Genomic DNA, 22,150 nt, shown 5'->3' on the forward strand with positions numbered 1-22,150 from the left:
CATTTTGGAGTTCCAGAATTTTCTTTCCCAGTGGAGTCCCAGAAGGAGAAGGGAAAGAAAGTGAGGCTGAAAATATATTCAAAGAAATAACGGCTGAAAATTTTCCAAATTTGGCAAAAAACATAAGATTCAAGAAGCTGAGTGAATTCTGACAAGGATAAACTCAAAGAAATCTATACCAAGACATCAAAATCAAATTTCTGAAAACTAATAACAAAAAAATCTCAAAAGCAGTGAGAGAAAAATGATACCTCACTTATAAGAGAAAACAATCTGAATGACAGGAGATTTCTCATCACAAACTACTGAGGCCAAAAGGCAGTGGCGAGACATTTTTCAAGTGTTAAAATAAAAGGACGGTCATCCCAGAATTTTATATCCAACAAAAAAAATATCCTTCAGATGGGGCACGTATATACAATGGAATATTACTCAGCCATAAAAAGGAACTAAATTGGGTCATTTGTAGAGATGTGGATGGACCTAGAGACTGACATATAGAGTGAAGTCAGTCAGAAAGAGAGAAACAAATATCGTATATTAACGCATATTTGTGGAATCTAGAAAAATGGTACAGATGAACCAGTTTGCAAGGCAGAAATACAGACATAGATGTAGAGAAAAAATGTATGGGCACCAAGGGGGGAATGGTGGGGTGGGATGAATTGGGAGATTGGAATTAACATATATAAACTAATATATATAAAATAGATCAACTCTTGAAATGAGAACCTGCTGTATAGCACAGAGAACCCTGCTTCACTTCTCTGTACAGTAGAAACTAACACAACATTGTAAAACAACTATACCCCAATAAAAAAATAAATTAATAAAATAAAATAAAATAAGAATATCTTTCAGGAATGAGGGGCGGAATTCCCTGGTGGTCCAGGTTAGGCCCAGGTTAGGACTCTGCGCTTCCACTGCAGGGGGCACAGGTTCAATTCCTGGTCAGGGAAATAAGATCCTGCATACTGTGCAGTGTGGCCAAAAAAAAAAGGAATGAGGGGAAAAATCAAGACATTCTCAGAAGAAGGAAAACTAAGAATTGTTACTATCAGACCTACTTAAAAAGAATGGCTAAAGAAAGTACTTAATCAGAAAGGAATTATAAAAGCAGGCATCTTGGAACATCAGAAAGGAAGAAACAACAGCAAAAGAGTAAAAATATGAGTAAATACAACAGACACTTAAGTTTTCTAAATTATATTTGACAATTGAAGCAAGAATTAGACATCTGTCTGATGTGGTTTCCAATGTATGTAGAGGAAATATTTAAGATACTGTTGTTATAAATGCGAGAGGATAAAGGATTTAAATGAAGAGAGGAAGAGATGGGTGTGACTATAAAGGGGTAGGATGAGGGAGATCTTTGTGGTGATGGAATAGTTTTGTATCTTGATTGTGGTGGTGGTTCCACAAATCTATACGTGTGATAACATGGCATAGAGCTATGCACACACATTTCATCCATGTCAATTTTCTGGTTTTGATATTACACTATAGTTACACAAGATATATCCATTGGGGGAAATTGCATGAAGGGTACAGGCGATCTCTCTGTACTATAGTTACAACTTCCTGTGGATCTATAATTATTTCAAAATAAAAAGTTAATTTAAAAATGTAATTACATAAAATACAAAAAAAAAAAACCCAGCAATACCTAATAAGTGAAAGCAAAAATGAAACAAATAAATCCAACTGTGTATTGAGTTAGTAGTACAACCACACAGAGGAATTATTTTAAGTGACCTTAAACACAGCAATTTGACTCTACATCCTTAATAGGAAATACGCTAAGGACAAAAAAACAATTGCAAAGAAAGAAATAAAAACTTAAACCATTTAAGTAACCTTACTGATGGTAGTCTCATTTTATTCTGATATTGCTGTGTGTTTATCACAGAATAAAACAGATAAGTAATTATGCTGGCCTCATTAAGAGCCAGTATCCTTTTTTGGTGTGGGAGAAAGGAGATAGAGAATTAAGATAGTTAAAACTGTCGAAAACTGAATTGAATGGGAAATACCAGTAAATTTCATAATGTATTTTCCCTTAAAAAGAGAAATAATGAAACAAGAAATCATATTTCTTAGTTCTGCTCACTGCAAAGTCCTAGAATCAACAACCAACCCAGAAGCAATGAGCACCACCAGATTGTGCTCTCTAAATAATATTCCTACAAAGAGGAAATAGGGGTTTTCCCTGGTGGCGCAGTGGTTGAGAGTCCGCCTGCCGATGCAGGGGACACGGGTTTGTGCCCTGGTCTGGGAGGATCCCACATGCCGCGGAGCGGCTGGGCCCGTGAGCCATGGCCGCTGAGCCTGCGCATCCAGAGCCTGTGCTCCGCAACGGGAGAGGCCACAACAGTGAGAGGCCCGCGTATCACAAAAAAAAAAAAAAAGAGGAAACAGGGTTTCTTAGAGAAATAGCTGATTCTAGGTCTGGGCCAGGACATGTACAAGATGAGCCTGAAACATTTGTCCCAATATTAGGATATCAAGGATGCTAGAGAAACTACTAGGCAGTTTCAAAACACTAGCACCGGACAAAACCCCTACTGTCCAAAGATGGGACAATTTAAGCATCAAGAATAATACTTGCAATGGATTAAAATGTAGCCAAAATGTATAAATCTGTGAATTCATGATGGTACTCAAGATAATAAAAATAACTTTATTGATCACCTTTGGAGAATACTAGGGAACCAACTCATTATTTTGAAAACTGATAAATAAAGGGGAAAAAATCATTTATCCATCCTTTCATATGTGAACTATACCACACAATAACTAAAACTTTACTGAGGAGATATTTCTCTTTATAAATGCCGTAGAGCTAATAAATGAAGAAATAATGATATCCTCAAATTGAATGCACCATTCTGCAACCCTGTATAGAATAAAGGATCTAGGCAATTTTCATCAAGGGCTGCTAACATCAGTAAAAGAGTGATATCTAGACCCCATGAACCTCCTGATGAACGTACACATCACCACTTAGGAACTGTTCCAGACCCAAAAATTGAACGTGAATCTGCTCTTACCAATTCACAGGAATAACACCATGGGGATGCAGTGAGAAAACCCAGACTCTGGGAAACCCTACAGTGCAAACAACCCAGTTTCTTCCACAAATAACGAGAGAAAAAGAGAGAGAGAGAAAGAAACCTACAGATTTAAAGAGACTTAAGAGACACATCAGCCAATTGTAATGCAGGAGTCCTATTTGGATCCTGATTTCAACTATAGGGGGAAATAAATGTTGAACAAATATTTGATGCTATTAATGTCTTGTTTTTAACTTTGAGCTTTGATAGCTATGGTTGGTATGTTTATTTATGTTCTTAGCATTTAGAGATACACACTGAAAAATTTACAGATGAAATAATATGCTGTCTTGATTTGCTTCAAAATAACCAGGGTTCAAGGAGGAAAGTGGGAGGTGAGCATAAATGAAATGATTGACTATGAGTTGATCACTGGGTGTTAAGGCTGTGTGACAAGTACATAGAAATTCATTTTACTATTCTCTCCACTTTTGTATGGCTTTGAAACTTTTCATAATAAAAATTTTAGGGCTTCCCTGGTGGCACAGTGGTTAAGAATCCACCTGCCAATGCAGGGGACATGGGTTTGAGTCCTGGTCTGGGAAGATCCCACATGCCTCAGAGCAACTAAACCTGTGTGCCACAACAACTGCGCCTGCACTCTAGAGCCCACGAACCACAACTACTGAGCGTATGGGCCACAACTACTAAAGCCCATGCACCTGGAGCCCCTGATCCACAGCAGGAGAGGCCACTGCAATGAGAAGCCCGCGCACCGCAACTAAGAGTAGCCCCGACTTGCCGCAAATAGAGAGAGCCCGCGCACAGCAACAAAGACCCAAAACACAGCCAAAAATTAAAAAATTAAAAACAAATTTTTGTAATATACCCTTATAGAGCCAGAAAACTGAATTCTTATAATTACCTCCCTGATCTCCACCTATTGGTCTTTCTTCTGTTCTCTGGAGCCTAGAAGACTAGTATCACAGTAATAGTAATAATAATAATATCAACAATAACAGCCAACATTTTTGGAGCACATACTTACTAAGTGCTAAATTCAGGTTATGAGCTTTTTATGAAGATTTTCATAATCCTGACAAAGTCCTGAAGTAGGTACAATTATTATCCCATTTTACAGATGAGGAACCTGAGGGCAATAGGTTTGATGACAAAGCTCAGCCTCAAACCAAAATCTGACTGCGGATTTCCAGCTTATAACCACTAAGCTATAAAGGTGAAGAGGGCTGTCATGGCCTCAGTCTTCCCTTTTTTGGGTTAAGCATCCTGACTTCTTTCACTCTGCCCCTCCCTGCCAATGTGGCTTCAATATCCCACACCATCATTGGAGCACCCTTGGAGCACCTTGGAGTTATAGAAGCAGTTGAGTTTCTTGAAAGCATCCTAGGCTCCCTGTACAGCTTGCGCCACCCCCATGCACACCCAAGCTGCGGGGATTGCCAGACAATCTCTAGTTGGCCTGCATCCAGGCTGGGATCCTGAACATGTGCAAGTCCCAGGGGTGGCATGGCTCACCTGGGCCTCGGTGCCTCTTCTCCATCCAGATGTAGCAGTTGTTCTGGGCCACCCCGGTCTGCGAGTCCAGGAATGGGAGACGCACGCTGCGCTCTGCGCAAAGGCGCGAGTTATAACTCCGGCAGTGCTCAATGGCCTCCTTGTAGAACTGGTCCCCGAGCCTGCCGGGAGACAGAGAGAGGAGGAATGAGGCCAGGGAAAACCAGAACACACGCAGAAGGAAACTGAAGTCACCCACCCACCTCCCAGGGAAGATTTTGCTGTTATGAAGACCAAGGCAATGTGTACCAAGAGCTTTGCCAAGCAGCGGAATCCAACTCAGTGTCAGGTCTCCAATAGGTTCTATTTCCTGTACTACATCCACCAGGAAACTTAGAAACCCCTTTAACAAAGAAATGAGGACCCCAGGAATAAACCACCAGTAAAAGTGACACGTCCCTGTTCTAGGAAGCATGAGGTCCCACTCCAGAATGGAGGTAGCTCTAGAACAACCTCCTGCATGGGATCTACTAGGACACCAGGCTTCTAGAGCCCCCTGCCCCTTAAAATCCCCCATGAGCCACACTTTTTTCTCAGTGGTAACCAACAAAGGCACTCTAGATTGAACCCAAACCACCAGCACAGATACAAAGATTTCCATTACAATAGAAGAGAAACACGCCATAGAAAAGACTAGAAGGTCAGAGGAAACATCCTGTAAAAGTAGAGCTATTATGGAGGAAGGAGGTGAAGAAGGGCATGCACCAATCTTTTAAAACCACACACTTAAAGAAAAATAACTTTCTGATGGAAAACAAACAAAAGAAACATTTGAAATAATAATAGTTGATTTTTGACCTCAAAATAATTCAATGCCCAGAGTTTAATACACAAATAGAAAGACCTTTCTGGTTTGCTGGAGTGGTGGTCTGATTAAGCACAGTAAATTTTAGTGTCTGAATCTTTGGTATCCTTGGACATGTGGTGATGCTACTAATTTTAAGACAATGTCCTTTTCAAAAACCAAAAATACAACATTCTATAATTGATCAATCTTAAAACATAATCAATGAGATCAAATACCTAACAAGTAAAAGATAGGCATATGGCAGAGGTTAATAATGACCCAAGGGGCCTTCCCTGGTGGCGCAGTGGTTAAGAATCCGCCTGCCAATGCAGGGGACACGGGTTTGAGCCCTGGTCCGGGAAGATCCCACATGCCGCAGAGCAACTAAGCCCGTGTGCCACAACTACTGAGCCTGCGCTCTAGAGTCCGCGAGCCACAACTACTGAGCCCACATGCCACAACTACTGAAGCCCGCGCTCGGCAACAAGAGAAGCCACTGCAGTGAGAAGCCCGTGCACTGCAACGAAGAGTAGACCCCGCTCGCTGCAACTAGAGAAAGCCCGCGCGGCAACAAAGACTCAATGCAGCCAAAAATAAATAAAATAAATTGAAAAAAAATAATGGCCCAAGGAATTACAGATGTAATCACATGATGTCTACCAGGTAAAGCAGAGATTCTTAGTGAGGAGAGTGAGGAAAAGGCAGGAAGAGGAGGAGCCTCAGGGATTACAGAGCCAAAAGGGAGACTCAAGCAGCTCATTTTGAAGGGACATTATGAATGTCGCTATTTTTTGGTCTATGTAGATCCAAGAATGCCAAAATGGGGGGGGTGGGGGGGAGGGGTCTAAGTTTAAAATAATATATTTCTTAACCAAAATATTTAGAGCAGTAAAGAAAGAAAAATTTAAATGGATTCTTCTGTACTCTTTTTCACTTTTTTATTGAAGTGTAGTTGATGTACAATATTTTGTAAGCTACAGGTGTACAATATATAGTGAGTCACAATTTTTAAAGGTTATATTCCATTTATAGTTATCATAAAATATTGGCTATATTCCCTGTATTGTACAGTATACCCTTGTAGCTTATTTTATATGTAATAGTTTGTACCTCTTAATACCCTACCCCTATCTTGCCCCTCCCCCTTCCCTCTCCCCACTGTTAACCACTAGTTTGTTCTCTTTATCTGTGAGTCTGCTTCTTTTTTGTTATATTCACTAGTTTGTTGTATTTTTTAGATTACACATATAAGTGTTATCATACAGTATTTGTCTTCTTACCCTTTTTTAAAAGTCAATGGGTCAGACTGTACCAAAAATTTTAAAGCAAATTCCTTACTCTGGGAGGATACAATCATTGAAGCTTCTGAGGCATCTTTTGGAAACTACTTGTGGACGTGCCTCCTAAAAAAAAGCCCTTTGCTCCTTTTTTACCTCTGGGCATCTTCCCTCTCGCAAGGACGGCATAACAGCTCAGAAAGTGTCTAGCAGTTGCAAAACCTAACTGTAATCAAATTATAATAGTCACACAGCTGGAAATGAATTGGGGAGGGGGAATGAAAGCCCATCAAAATGCTATAAAATGGAACTGCACATAAGCTGATGTAATCAAAGTTAGTAACAAGGATCATGAGATTGATCAAAAATAAAGAACCATTTCCTGCAAAGCGTTCACATCTGTGTCCCACCAGTTTAAATACCTCCTTCTGCTAAGGCGATGCAGCTCAGTGTAACAGAACTGTCGAGGGCAGCTCAGCCCAGGCAAGGTGACACACAGCCTGTCCAGGGTGTCCTGGGGGCTCCAGCTTCCCTCCACATAACAGAGACCAGTCACATCACATGGACGAGAACTGACAAGAACACACGACAGAGAAGCCTCTGATGTGAGAAGCCGTTATCTGGTTTCCCAGGATATTTTGACAGACTGCCAAGAAAGATGTTAACTATTCCAACTCCAAAACTTCTGCTTAAAGAGAAACCATGGAAGGAAAGGAGGGAGGGACGGAGGGAGGGGAAGGAAGGAAGGGAGGGAGGGAGGGAGGGAGGGAAGGAGGGAGGGAGGGAAGGAGGGAGGGAGGGGAAGGAAGGAAGAAAATTGTACACTAAAACTCATCAACTGGATAGCTAGTGGGAAGCAGCCGCATAGCACAGGGAGATCAGCTCGGTGCTTTGTGACCACCTAGAGGGGTGGGATAGGGAGGGTGGGAGGCAGGGAGACGCAAGAAGGAAGAGGTATGGGGACATATGTATATGTATAACTGATTCACTTCGTTATAAAGCAGAAACTAACACACCATTGTAAAGCAATTATACTCCAATAAAGATGTTAAAAAAATAAATAAAATAAAGATACCTTCAAAAGAATAAAAAATAAAGAAAAAAAAACTCATCAACTGGAGAGAAGAGGGTTTCCATTTTCAAAACAAACTTCTGGAAGCCAGTACAAAAGAAATCTACAATAGGATCTCAAATCAGACTTTTCTCGATATGCCTGGAACTCGCTTCCAACAGCTTCAATCCCAAAAAGAGAAACAAGAAAGTGAACTTGCTGAAAATGAGAAGTGCATTTGGCCAAGTCCATGCCCCATACTGAATGGAACGAAAAAGTCAAACAAAGTGGCTCACTGGGTGAAAATTAATTTCATCTTAAATACTTTCCACTTTCATAACATGCAATGTTATTAGTAACAGGCATGCTGCGGGGAAATGTGTATTTTTAAATGTAATCTTTGTGTGAATGATACCTCCCTCATGTAAACAGGAGAGATTTTCTGAGGACTGGAACAACCGTATTAAAGACTGAAGCTACAAAAACGTGACAGCCGTCACCCTCTGCCATCGCCTCCAGGGAAGTCACTTTTAAACAGGCCAGGCATTGGCAGCAATTTGGAAACAAAAGTTTAAAGCCTTTTTTAAGATATGTGAGGAGAAAAGAGACTTCATCCTCTGATAAATTCAAGCTGCACTTCTCCAAAAGTTAATTAGCCAAAAGCTTCACAGGGCTTGCTCTGTTCTCTAGAAGAAAATCAATGGCCAGGTCTCCCTAACCCATGGAAAGCAATTTAAACAGGAGAGGGGACAAATGTCCTTTTCAATGTGGTATTTCTTTTTTTTCTAAATTGAAGTATACTTGATTTACAATGTTGTGTTAATTTCAAGCGTACAGCAAAGTGATTCAGTTATACATACATATATACATATACTTTTTCAGATTCTTTTCCATTATAGGTTATTATAAGATATTGAGTATAGTTCCTGTGCTATACAGTAGGTCCTTGTTGTTTACCTATTTTATACATAGTAGTATGTATATGTTAACCCCAAACCCCTAATTTATCTCTCCTCTCCCCATGTGGTATTTCTTTTTAAAAAATCCCACATTGGGGGCTTCCTTGGTGGCACAGTGGTTGCAAGTCTGCCTGCCGATGCAGGGGACACGGGTTCGTGCCCGGTCCGGGAGGATCCCACGTGCCGCAGAGCGGCTGGGCCCATGAGCCATGGCCGCTGAGCCTGCGTGTCCAGAGCCTGTGCTCCGCAACGGGAGAGGTCACAACAGTGAGAGGCCCGCGTACCACATAAAAAAAAAAAAAAAATCCCACATTGATAGGATCCCAGGGGTGACATTTGCATTAAAGTTGCAAGGGGCAGGGACTTCCCTAGTGGTCCAGCGGTTAAGACTCCTCGCTCCCAGTGCAGGGGGCCCGAATCAGGGAACTAGATCCCACATGCATGCCACAACTAAGAGTCTGCATGCCACAGCTAAGACCCAGCACAGCCAAAATAAAAAATAAATAAATATTTAAAAAAAAAAAAGAAAAGAAAGTTGCAAGGGGCAGAGGAAGGGGCAGAGGAAGCTGGGAAAGGCTGGCAGCAAATGAATCATTTCGTGCAGTGGTGACCAGTGTGCCCCAGGCTGGGACAGGCACGGCCCAGCCTCAGCCATCACCTGTCTGCATCAAACCAAGGGGGCTAGATTTTCCACAGGGTGATAGATGTCTTGGGCTCAAAGAAGCTGGCACGAGGCAGAGCTGAAGGATGGTCTCATCAACAACTGACTTCAGGCTACTCAAGGCTGAAATCAGAAGCAGGAAAGGCAGGGGGAACAAAGTGCTGGGCTCTCCGCCAGAGCAGGAGCCCCTCACGGCCTGCTGCTTGGAGCAGTGCTGGCTGCCCCGCGCCGGAGCTTTTGTGAGGGGTTTTGTGGGATCCTTAGCCATCCCTTCTGGAGTGAGAGAGCCATCCTAGCTCTGAGAGCTTTCCAGTGGCCCTCCTTGAGCGTATCTGTGGAGAAATGGATTCTAGGCACCAAAGAGGATTCAGAGTGGAGAAAAATAAGACTTCTCCAAAATGACTGCCAGCTAGGCTCCACATGTGATCTTCAGAGCCTGTCATACCCTCTCCAAGACGCCCTGCTCCCCTTCCTCACACTTCCACCTCCCTCTCTCGAGACCTTGCCTGTTCTCTTAGATTCCATGTCCACTGTGCCGAACAGACTCCCAACTCCGACCCCCAACCCAGACACCTAGGGCCCCTCCCTCTTCATTGTCCCTGTGGTCCCATGTTCTGACCCAAGGACAAGTGTCCTGCCCTGCCTCAAACATGTGTCCAAGAGTGAATTCTTCATGCCCTGCCAAAGACTGCTCCCTCCCCAGTCTCCACAGGGGTGGGAGCGGGGACCTGAGGGAACCCTGCTCTGTCTCTCCCCAGCACCGTGTCCTTGACCCTCCCCTATCCTTCAGCCCAGCTGGCACTGAATTCTTTCATGTCTCGGGGAGCTCTCCCATTCTCTCCTTTCCCACCCCGTGGCCACAGGTCCCTTCCAGCTGTAAAAACAGGACCTTGGCCCATCACAGCTATTTGTGCTCATAAACAGAGATAAGCAGAGATAAAGAGGAGCTCAGGCCTGTGGCAGATTGCTGGCCCTGCCTTCCCCCATCGGCCCCTCTTCTCTGTGGGCACCTGGCTTTCCTGCTGTCTCACTCAGCTGCCCAACTTCCACAACGGCCCACACACACACATTAAAACTCATCTACACCAATTTGCTAACTTCCTCCTGTTTGCATTTAAACACGTTTAACTCTAACTGTGGCAGGGAAAGCCATCTCCCATTTGTGTCGTGTTTTGTAATAATTAGCAAGCAGGGGGCAATATTTGCCAAGGTGGGGGAACCTTTTCATTTTCCTCACGGTTACACTGTTCCTCAAGCTGCCCTTGAAAGAAAACCAAGTTTAGTGTTTGTTATGGACTGAATTGCATCCCCCCCACACCCGCGAAATTCACGTGTTGAAGCCCTGACCCCACAATGGATGGTATTTGGAGATGGGACCTTTGGGAGGTAATTAGGTCATGAGAGTAGAGCACCCAAGATGGGATTATGGCTTTCTCTCTCCCTCTCCCTCCTTCTCTGTCTCTGTCTCTCTCCTTCTCTCTCTCTCTCTCTCTGCCATGTGAGGACATAGCAAGAAGGCAATTACCTGTGACCCAAGAAGAGGGCCCTTACCAGACCTCACCTAGACCATGCTGCCACACTGATCTCAGACACCCCAGCCACCAGAATTGTGAGAAATAAATGTCCGTTGTTTAAGCCACCCAGTCTATGGTTATTTTGTTATAGCAGCCCCAGCTAAGACAGGGTTTCTTATATAAAATAGGAAGGGATATAGAGGATTTTAAGAGAGAGATTCAATCCCCTTCCTCCTCATTCTGTTCTCTTCCAACAAAAACAACAATAATAATACTATTAACAATGGCAATTTTAACTCAACTCAATATTTAATATTTGTCTTCCCTACTAGACTACAAACTCCACGAGGGCAGGGACCACATCTGCAGGGCCACTGCACACAGCCATTCAGATTTTACACTAAACCACACCAGGCGCACCTTTCATATAAACTCCAGTGTGAATCGTACTGGAGCAGTGTAACCCAGCAGCCCTGCATACCTGGCTTTTTTAGTGGTTCACCTCCAGCATCTAGCACAGAGCCCAGCACACAGTAAGTGTCCAATAATTCTTTGTTGAATTGCTTTCAACAACTCATATACCACTAACTTATGGCAGGAGTTTCAGTCAGAGCAGTAAAGCATATGGTGCATGCATGGTCTTCTGAGTTTTTTGCACATATAGGTTGGGGATTTAGATTACATGACTGTCTACTTGCAACTTTAAAAAAAATATTAAAAGAATGTTTGCAGGCACTTCCACTTAGTCCTCAGCACCCGGCCCCTGTTCCTGCAGCAGTCTCCTGACTGCAATCGCTACAGCTCTTCTCCTACCCAGCTGACAAAAAGAAGTCTCCCTCGAACCCAGTTTTCAATCTTGCATTCCTCAGTACAGAAGCCAAGATGGCTCCCAAGAGTGCCAAATTCTTCTACTGAGCTGTTAAGGCCCTTGGAGAGTCTTGGTATTGAGGTAGAAAAGAGACTTGGAATCAGGCAGATGAGTCCAGCTCCACTGCTTACTGGCTACACGAACCTGGGGCAAGTTACTTACTCTCCTTGAGCCTAAATTCTCCTTCCCACAATATGGGTACATAGCTCCTACTTCAGCTCCAAGATAATTAAATGAGAACCTCTGACTCACAGAGGTAAATGCCTGTCATCAGTGGTGATTCCTCTCTCCTTCCTTCAAAGAGCAGTGTTTTCTGCCACTTTATGACTTGACCCTCTGCCTGAGCAGGCTAATGCCCTCCATGTGACACACATACACACAACAGTATCTTTGAGGTTGTCAGGTACCCACACAAACCTCCAACCCAAGACATTAGGCAGCAGGGTGGTGAGGCACCAAGGAGAGCATCAAGGAGAGCAGAGTAGATGCTGCACGATGACCTCAGGAGTTTAAAGCCTGCCCCAGGTGCAGAAACCACATCTGGCTTGTTTGCTGCTCTATCTCCAAGCCCAGCAGAGCTTGCTGTGTTGGGTTGATGATGAAGGACTGAGTGGATGAATGAATGAATCCTTATCTGACCTTCCTGCGTATATGAAGCAGACAGGCCTTCCCTGGACCCCAACAAAATACTTTACTCAGAACCCCCCACCCCGAGTCTGGAATTCTTGCCTCCTGTCCTTGGCCTGGTTGACCTTACCCTGTTCAAGGGCTGGCTGAAGTCCCACCTCTTCCAGGAAGCTTCCCCAGTTATTCCTGCCAATGGTTCTTGCTCTCTGCCTCTCTGAGCTCCCTAATTGTCTCACTCATGTTTGGCCAGTCTCTACCACCGTCCTTCTCTCTCCCCACCCAACTGGATTATAAACATCTTGAAGACAGGGACTAAGAGTTATATACTTCTGTGCTACCCCACCAAGCACAGTGCTGAGAATGGAGAAGCATGTGATAAATACAGATTGCTTGTTTGAAATGTCACGCCATCCTTAGCAAACTCATGGGAGCTTCACAGTTGGGGGATGCTGAGGACCTTCTTTCTCCAGATGATAATGAAGTGAGCCTGAAGTTACGTGGCTTCTCCAGAGCACAGGATTAGGCATCTGAAAACAGATTTCCTATAAGTTCAAATTCTACTGAATTCTCTTCATCATCTTAAAAAGGGTCACTTCAGCTCTTGAGATTGTATTTCTCCATCTACAGTACTCACGCCAAGATGCAAAACATTCCTCTTCTGTGAACTCTATAAGAAGCTCACTGAATATTGTGCTGTGCTGTCATCAGATCACCCCAGGAAAACTTGCTCCTCTTCTGCTGATGCAGGAAACACCCCTTCTGTGCTTATCAAGAATGCCGTCACTCCACCTTCCAGAAGAAGGATCTAGGGCAGAGGTTCTCAAACTTTGGTTTGTATCAGCATCAATGCGGGCAGGAGGGTGGGGTGGCATTGTGCAATTCTGATGCTGGAGGTGTGCCTGTGATCCAGACATCTGGATTTTTGACAGATTCCCCCAGTGATTCTGAGAAATATGAGACTCACTAATTGAAGGACAGTTCCCCCAAACTCCAAAGCAAGGGCAAGAACAAGAGAACACTGTGATGCTCTTCAGCCATGTTGTAACAGCAGAGCAGGAAAGCCTGGTTAACTGACTTTAACTCAGCTTGTTTTGTTTCTGTGGGAAATGTTTTTCAGGCAGCAGACATGGATTAACCTGGCAGCACTCACCTGCAGCAGACGCGTCCCACAGAAGTCCGCATCTCTCACAAAACATCCACAAGGCCTGGTCAAGACAACCGTACGGAGATCCTGACTTCCTTAGGGCGGTCACTCTGGAGGCGACTCTGACCTTCCTAACATCACAGGAAAGGCACCTGGGGAACGAGGGTATCGCCTTGCAAAAGCCAAGTCAAACGAAGAATTTGAACCCTAAAACTCCCATCGTGACTTGAAATGCCGCTCAGTCTGACGTTCAGGCCCGCTAGACCCAATAAATCCCTTTTCCGGCATCTGCTCTGGTGAAGATTTTTCAGGGACTTATTATGCAAAGCTGCCTAAGCAAGACAGAATTTATATTGAGAACCTGGCCATGATTTCTGAGCTGCCACTGGGTGTTCTGATGACATACGCAACTTGGGGTTGAAGTCAAGGGGCAGCCAAGGACAGGAGACTAGAGGTAGGAGAAAAGCAGTGTGATTCCTTCCAGTAAATAATGGGAGACTGGGGCAAGGGGAGTGAGAAAAGGGGGATGCTCTGGGCGGGGAGGAAGACTGTAGCTTTTCTTGTATCCAAGGTTTGCCTTTCAAATGCATCCAGACTTGACAAAATAAATCTCTCCTCCAGAAGCTAAAGAATGTGTAGAACGCAACCAACTTTCAAAAGTGTGTGGGGGGGGTGCTTTATCTAGGGTGAAGCAGACCTAGAAAGAAAACACACACCCACCACAGAAACTTCATTGATTAAGTAGTTTTAGTTTCCCTGGTTCATGGACTAAGTCCTTTCTGAAATCCCAGCTATGTGCTGGACACCAGTATGCTGTCCCCTGAGGGTGATGGCCAGGAGAAGCAGCCCATGGATTAGAGACAATTCTCGGACAAACACATCCTTAGACCCCATCTTTGCTGCTGGAAAATAAGAGCCTCAGTGCTGCCCTCCCCAGTAAAGGGAATATTGGTCTGGCATTTAAAACACAGCCACAAAGAACACATCCTCTGTAGTCAATTCTCGATGCAGCAGTCCAAAGGATCTTTTTAAAATGGAAATCAGATCACGACATTCTCCTCCTTAAATCCCTCCAATGGCTTTCACTGCACTTAGAATATAATTTGAACTCCTTCCCGTGGCTACAGGCCCCCAGACTATCTGGCTGTGCCCACTTTTCCTGCTTCATCTTGTCTCCTACCCCCCTTCCCTACTGGACTCCATCCTCACTGCACTTCTTTCTGTCTCTCTAATAAACTAAAATCATCTCATCTCAGGCTTTTACACATGCTATTCCCTGTTCCTGGTATACATTTCTCCCAGATCTTCTCATGGCTGGCTTCTATTCAAAGAAGTCTTTTTTCACTCACTGAATCTAGGGTAGCCCAACCTATTCCACTCCTGCTCTAGCCTTTACTATCTCATACCCTATTTTGTTTTTTCCATACTATTTACCGCTCTAAAAAAGTCTCTGGGGCTTCCCTGGTGGCTCAGTGGTTGGGAATCCTCCTGCCGATGCGGCGGATGCAGGTTCGAGCCCTGGTCCGGGAGGATCCCACATGCCGCAGAGCAATGAAGCCCGTGCTCCACAACTGCTGAGCCTGCGCTCTGGAGCCCGCGAGCCACAACTACTGAAGCCCGCGTGCCTGGAGCCTGTGCTCCACACAAGAGAGGCCACCATGATGAGAGGTCCATGTGCTGCGGCGAGGGGTGGCCCCTGCTCGCCGCAACTAGAGAGGGCATGCACGCAGCAGGGAAGACCCAGTGCGGCCAAAATAAATAACTTTAAAAAAAAATAAAAATATAAAAAAGTCTCTGCTTTCTCTTGGCCTGCTGATCACCTCTACATAACAAAATTGTGAACTCTGGGCGAGAAGGACCTTTATCTCCCTGATAACTGCATCCCCTACACCTAACACAGGATTTGGCACATAGGAAATGCTTGTCAGATAATGCTGAAAAAATAAATGAAAGATCCAGGCCAACCTGCAGCACAGAGTTTGGAGGGTATGGAAGCCCAGCCTTCCAGAGGGCAAGAAGGTCAGCGGACTGTGCCCCCAGCACAGGCAGTGAGAATCACACCGCCACCTTCTCACTTCCGATCCTCTCACACACCCGTGACAGTGGGTGAGGGACCAAGTCTACTGTCCATACCCAAATCCTGCTCATGACCCCACAATGCCACCTATACAACCCAAAGCCTGGAGAGAAGTGGGACCAAGTGGATAAATGCTGCCATTCATGGTATCAGCCACTCCTTTCTATGCCCAAAAAGGACTTTCCAGGACTGATACTGGCACCATAAACTAGTGGTGGCCAGAAGTGGTCCCCAGAGTAACTTACTCCAGTTCCCTGAAAGGGCCTCTCTCTGAATTAACCTCCTCTGTGTGTACGTTCTCAGAGAGCTGACCCACATGTCCTCTTCCAGAGCCCCAAGCCCACCGGTAGTGGCAGAGGCAGGAGCAGCGTGCGGGTGGGGAAGCACTGCTTGATGGGAAATCAATGGGAACTTGAAGGTCATCTGGAGGGCGCTGTCTCCCCATCATGCACCTGCTGGGATGGGATTTGTGGTCCTGACCTCGCTTGGAGACCTCTGCCCTCCTGTCAGAGTTGGTTAAAATCAGCCTGCCGAAGCAAACACCCTGCAGACCAAATGATCTCTGGGCCGTCCTTCGAAGGGACATCAAGCCAAACAAAGAAGCACTGAGTCTCATTTAACCTGCCACAAGGTTGAGAGTCACCCCAATTTCTCTTGGCAGCCCCCTGGGAAAACTGTCCCAGGCCTGCTGCTTTTAGAGGCACATACTTGTAAACCTTTTAATAAAGACAGAACAAAGCCAGGCTAACCGAGAGGCTGGTCATGTCTCCAAATTTAAATTCTCTGGTGGAAAAGGTAGAACTGTCTTGAAAACTCAAGACCAAAACTGAAAGGTGAGTGCACTCTAGAAATACCTAAATCTGCCCTCATAACCTCTGCATCCCAGGATAATGACAAAGGATACCAAAACCTCCACACTGCTTAAAGGAGGTCTATTTTTCTTCCCATCCCAACAACTATTAGGAAACATGACTGGATTTAGAACCTGATTCTCCTTTCCTCATGGACCTATTTTCCCAAGTCCCCTTCCTTCCTTCCATCTTTCTTCCTACCTCCCTCCCTCCCTCCCTCCCTTCCTTCCTTCCTTCCTACCTCCCTTCCTTCCTTCTTTCCTTCCTTCCTCCCCTCCCATGCCTTTCCTCATCTTCTTCCCCCAGTCTTTCCACCTCATCAAGAGTCAGTTAACATACAGAACAGGAGAAAAGCATTCAGCCCACATCTCCAACCCAAAAGGTGAAGATGAGTCTGGCATAAAAATGAGGACGAGACACCCTCAACATATTTATAGAAGGATGACAAGATGATAATGATCATAAAAATAACAGTGGCAAGGTTTCCATTTGTTGGGCACTTACTATGTGTGCCAGGCACTGTTCTCAGCACTTTATATGTATAATCTCATTGCATCCTCACAACAACCCCATCCTTCTATTTCCCCCTATTTCACAGATTAGGAAACTGAGACTCAGAGTTTTAAGCGATGTGCCTAGGGTTTTAAGTGGCATTGTGAAGACAGAAGCCCAGGCAATTTCAGTCTTGCTCTCGGCTGCTACACTATCAACCTCCCACAGGGACACCACCACCCTTTCACCGTGAGTTGAGCCTCCAGAACTGGAATGACTCGGACAATACGTCTTTTTTTGGAGGCACCTGGTTTCTCTAAGAGCATCACCAATTTGCTGGGTAATCTTAGCTACTTCTCTTTTTGGGCCTCAGTTTCCCAAACTGCCAAACAGTCCAGAGGTAAACTTTCCAATCACAGAGTCATCCTCAGTAACTCAAGAAGTAGGTTGGTTATGGGGCTGCCTGAGAAGATACCATCAGAGAAATACAAAATGTTATGGTGTAGTTTAGAAACCACAGCCATCTGGAAGGTGGACAAGTGGTGATGGACTCTGAGAGGCCCTGTGGGTCTGAACATCTACTAAAGGGAGGAAAAGAAAGATGCCAGGTTATCATAAACTAGGGTCAGAGTTAAGAACCCCAGAGCGTTAGAGACCGTCTGGTCTGATGCCTTTGTTGTACTGCAAGGAAAACCAACAACCAGAAAGATGAGGTGACTTCCTCCAGTCACACAGGGGCAGGGCTGAGAGTCAGTCCTCAGCCTCCAGGCTGCCAGTTCAGGGACTTCTCCACTGTTTACAGTAGGGGTCCACAAACTGCAGTCCCCGGGCCAAATCTAGCCCACCGTGAATTTCTATAAATAAAGTGTAATTGGAAGACAGTCACACCCATTCATTTATGTACTGACTGTGGTCACTTTCATGCTATTGTGGTAGAACTGAGTGGTTCCAGTGGAGATCGCACGGCCTGCAAAGCCTGAAATATTTACCTTCTGAATCTTTACAGACAAAGTTTGCCAACTCCTGGTTTACAGTATAAGCCTTGAATAATGAAAAGACTCCACCTTTGGAATGAAAGAAAATAGAATGGGAGGCCAAAGAGTCTTAAGCAGATAGTTTTACAATTATCCCAGCTGGGTATAACTTAATAAAAACCCATAAATACAGTTAATAATAAGGAAAACAAGCACTAGCTCACCCTACCTATTTAATAATTATCATTAACCACAGCAAGTAAAACTCATCACTGAAAATTTTTTTCTAGCCTCCCTTGAAAGCCCTTTTGCACTTAGGAAATACTCTCGGCCAATGGGCAAAATGATACTTCATACAATTGCACAGACCTCATTTCCTCCTGATGAGTTAAAGACTGTTGCTGAGGCAGTGGGGGAATTGAGAGCAGTGCCCCTCCCTGGGGTGCCCTCTGTCAAAGAGGAGGTGTTAAAACCCACTTGTCCCCCTTACTCTGAATAAAACCGTCAGGAACAACCAGGCACAGCAGAGACTCTCATTTATGCTTCCTCTGCCCCTGGTGCTTCCCTGCCTCTCTCATCCATCTCTCTCTTCCCCAGAAAGTGATCAGAATCAGCATAAGGCTGAGAGAAGCATCCCAGCCCTTGGCTGTTTTGATGAGGATGGTCCAGCCCATGGAACAGAGGGATGGTGCTTGGCCCCTGCTGGGCTGAGGTGGGAATCGAGGCTGGACCTCCGTTCTAGGTCAGAGTTGGAACTTAATCACTGAGGGTAGGCAAGTCTCTCAGCCTCTCTGGGCCCTGGGCTCCCACCTCTCAAATGGAGAGAATCATCCTCACATATTCCAAATGATGGAATATGGACAGAGCCCAATTAAGGGACAAGGCAGGTCAGCCAGGCAGCACCCTGGGTCCAATCTCTAAGTCATAGTAAAACCCCACCAGGAATGTGGAAAGTTGCAGAGGCTTATATTTACCAGCACTATCTCAGGCAGAGAACTTCAAGAAGTAGGACCCAGTCTTTGTGGAACAGTCTCGGTTCACATCGAGGTCCTGGCATAACTGCTAATAACTCCTGCTTTCCCTCTCAGAAGTGCCTCTGCTTGGCTGATAAATGATCAGGTCACCCTACTGATAAGCTGTTTAGAGTCAGAGAACAGTGAGATTCCCCCCACCCCGAACATGGTCAGTGATGGCAGTAAATGGGCTTCTAAGGAAGACATGTCCAGTTCGGTCAAGAATTGGGGTGCAGGTCACGGGCCAGAACTGAATTGTTTGGGACGAGAAAGGAGAGGTTGCCTCCAGTGACCCGGCTTCTCTGGTGGCCCCTCAGCCAGCCCTTTGCCTCTTCTTATATTTGTTAAATAAATATTTAGAGAATATCAGCCCTGGAGAGAAGAGGGGGCTTCAGAAAGTACTGTAAGAGCAGCGATGTACCAACAGGTACTTACCACCTGCCTGCACTGCTAAGTACCTGATCTACAATCCCCAGGACCAGGTCCAGTCCAGGCCCTTCACTGAGCCCAATTCTGACTCGTTCTGGGGACCTGGACCCAAGTGAAGCTCAGAGCCTCCTTTTCTTCTTAGAAACTCCTTCCCACGGGGGCTGCACCTCATCTACCAATTCTGCTCAACCACAGGGCCGTGGTTGTGTTGTGGGAACTCCGTCATTAAGCGAGCTGAGAGGCAAGCAAAAAGAAAGAAAGGAACAGAAGAGCCAACTTGAGCCAGAGGCTGACGTCTGTGGGGGAAGAGGGACGGGCAGGGCAGCTGATTAGAGAAAAGGTAACAGAGGAGGAAGAGGAAGGGGAGGAGGAGGCCGGGGACAGGAGTCAATATAGCAGAAAGGGAGCAGCCTGGAGCACCTGCCTGCCCCACAGTCATCAATATCTCTTCTGAGGACAGGTTATCTGGGGAATTTATGCTCTCTAATAATTACCTTGCAGAGGGTTACACTTATCTTACCAGAAGAATCTGCCAGTTGCCAGACAACACAGGGTTCTGGTTAATTCCACCCACCCTGCCCTCCACCTCTACCCAGCCCTCCCAGCTCCCCAGCTCCAGTCCTCTGACCTCTAACCTTTCCTCGCCTCTCTGGCCTGAGGGAAGTTGAGGGTAGAAGAGTCTCAATAACTTCCAGCAGATTTAAAGGCTCACTGGAGCTGACCGAGGAGGTTGGGGGGCTGTCGCGTGTTGATAGACATGAGAGATAAGTTGAGGCCGGGCAAGGGGTTGCAGCAAAAGGCTACACAGGCAAAGCAGAAGCAATGTTTTGGGGCAGACTGATCTAACTATTTTTGTCTTCAGCTGACTGATGCCAGCAGATCTGGTTAGCGTTAATTTTTTTTGTCTTCACATCCCTCCTCAAAGCCTTCTGTCCCCACCCGCAGCGCTCCAATGATGGCTCCCTCCAGTAATGGTCTGGCCATTTATGCAGTAACCATCATATGCTGCCTTGGGGGGCCGGGGTCTCTATAAACACATGTCCCAGCCCCAACTGGGAGGTCCTGAGAGCAGGTCTTGGTTCAAGTCCCCTTGTGCCAGCATCTGCTCCTGAGTCTCAGCAGTACCACGGACCGGGCCAGGCACTCTTCTAAGCGCTTTAGAAATAGCGATACGGACTTCCCTGGTGACGCAGTGGTTAAAAATCCACCCAAGGCAGGGGACACAGGTTCGAGCCCTGGTCCGGGAAGATCCCACATGCCGCGGAGCAACTAAGCCCGTGCGCCACAACTCCTGAAGCCCGCGCACCTAGAGCCCATGGTCTGCAACAAGAGAAGCCACGGCAATGAGAAGCCCGCGCACCGCAAAGAAGAGTAGCCCCCGCTCGCCGCAACTAGAGAAAGCCTGCGCGCAGCAACAAAGACCCAACGCAGCCAAAAATTAAAATTAAGTAATTAATTAATTTTAAAATAATAATAAGTGAAAAACACAGATGAAATCAAATTTAATAAAAAATATTAAAAAAAAAAAAAGAGGGCTTCCCTTGTGGCGCAGTGGTTGAGAGTCCGCCTGCCGATGCAGGGGACACGGGTTCGTGCCCCGGTCCGGGAGGATCCCACATGCCTCGGAGCGGCTGCGCCTGTGAGCCATGGCCGCTGAGCCTGCACGTCCGGAGCCTGTGCTCCGCAACGGGAGAGGCCACAGCAGTGAGAGGCCCGCATACCACAAAAAAAAGAAAAAAGAAAGAAATAGAGATGCATTTCATCTGCACAATGGCCCCGTGAGAGAGATGCTCCTCCTATCCCCCGTCACAGGTGAGGACACTGGGGCTCAGACAGCTTAAGTCATGAGCCCAAGATAACCTAGGGAGTGGCCGAGTCAGGATGTGAGCAGGCCATTTGTCTCAGAATCTCCACTCTTCAGCATTCCACTCACGCTGCCTTGACAGTAAAAGTTTGCTGATCCATCGGAACATTTTATATTGTACCTACCCACTTATTTACAGTACTCTTTTCTAAAATAATAATTTTTATTAAAGTGATAATAAGAACAGCCAACAGCTAACAGTCATTGCATGTGTGTAATTGCACATGTGTAGGTGCCAGTCCTCCCGTCCACCCTGCAGGGAGACGCCATTATTGGCCCCATGCTCGGCTCCAGCCTCCTGTCTGCCCCAGAGACACCAACTTCCTCCTGGCTCAGGGCCTTTGCACCTGCAGCTCCCTCTACAGGCGCCCTCTCTTCATCGTCACAGGGCAGGCTGTTTCTGCTGCTTCCGCTCCGCTCAGCCCGCCCCCTCAGAAAGGCCCTCCCCGAATTCCTGACCCACAGCGCCCATTCTTAACCCATCTCTCTGGTTTAGGGCCTTTTCAGCACCTTGCCAACTATCAAAACTTATTTTACTTATATTTACTTACTACCTGTCTTCCCCCCACTAGATACGTCAGCTCCCTGGGAGAAAGACTGGTCTGGTTTGCTCACCCCAGCATTCCCAGTGCCTAAGACTGGGTACCTGGCATAGAGGAGGCACTCAATAAATATCCCGTGGGCACTGTATAAATGATATACCGCTGGGCCTTATGGAACACACGGCGGCTGCTCAGTTGGACACTTTCACGTAAACCCTCTGATCTGTTCAATTTTCATTTATTGAGCCTTTACAGCGTACCAGGAATCTTGCTGAGTACTTAGTATTTCATTGTACCCCACTATGAGAGAGAGAATGTCTTTACCATCCCATCTTACAGATGAGGAAACTGAGGCTTAGCAAGGTCACACATTCACCCAAGACCACACAGAA

General features: G+C 45.7%; 1 protein-coding gene across 7 annotated transcripts in view; it reads right to left on the reverse strand.

Annotated features, from left to right (window-relative positions):
* DPF3 (double PHD fingers 3) overlaps positions 1–22,150 on the reverse strand; it is a 266,506-nt gene that overhangs the window by 153,335 nt on the left and 91,021 nt on the right. For all 7 annotated transcript variants that reach the window (XR_009563158.1, XR_009563157.1, XR_009563156.1 and 4 more), the window contains exon 2: positions 4,590–4,750. Coding sequence is in view for 4 of the 7 variants with exons in the window: in XM_060294995.1 (XP_060150978.1) it covers positions 4,590–4,750 (161 nt within the window). In the remaining 3 variants the exon portion in view is untranslated. The remainder of the gene's footprint in view (positions 1–4,589; positions 4,751–22,150) is intronic.

This window comes from Globicephala melas, chromosome 2, assembly GCF_963455315.2.
Source record: "Globicephala melas chromosome 2, mGloMel1.2, whole genome shotgun sequence".
Taxonomy (NCBI): Eukaryota; Metazoa; Chordata; class Mammalia; order Artiodactyla; family Delphinidae; genus Globicephala; species Globicephala melas.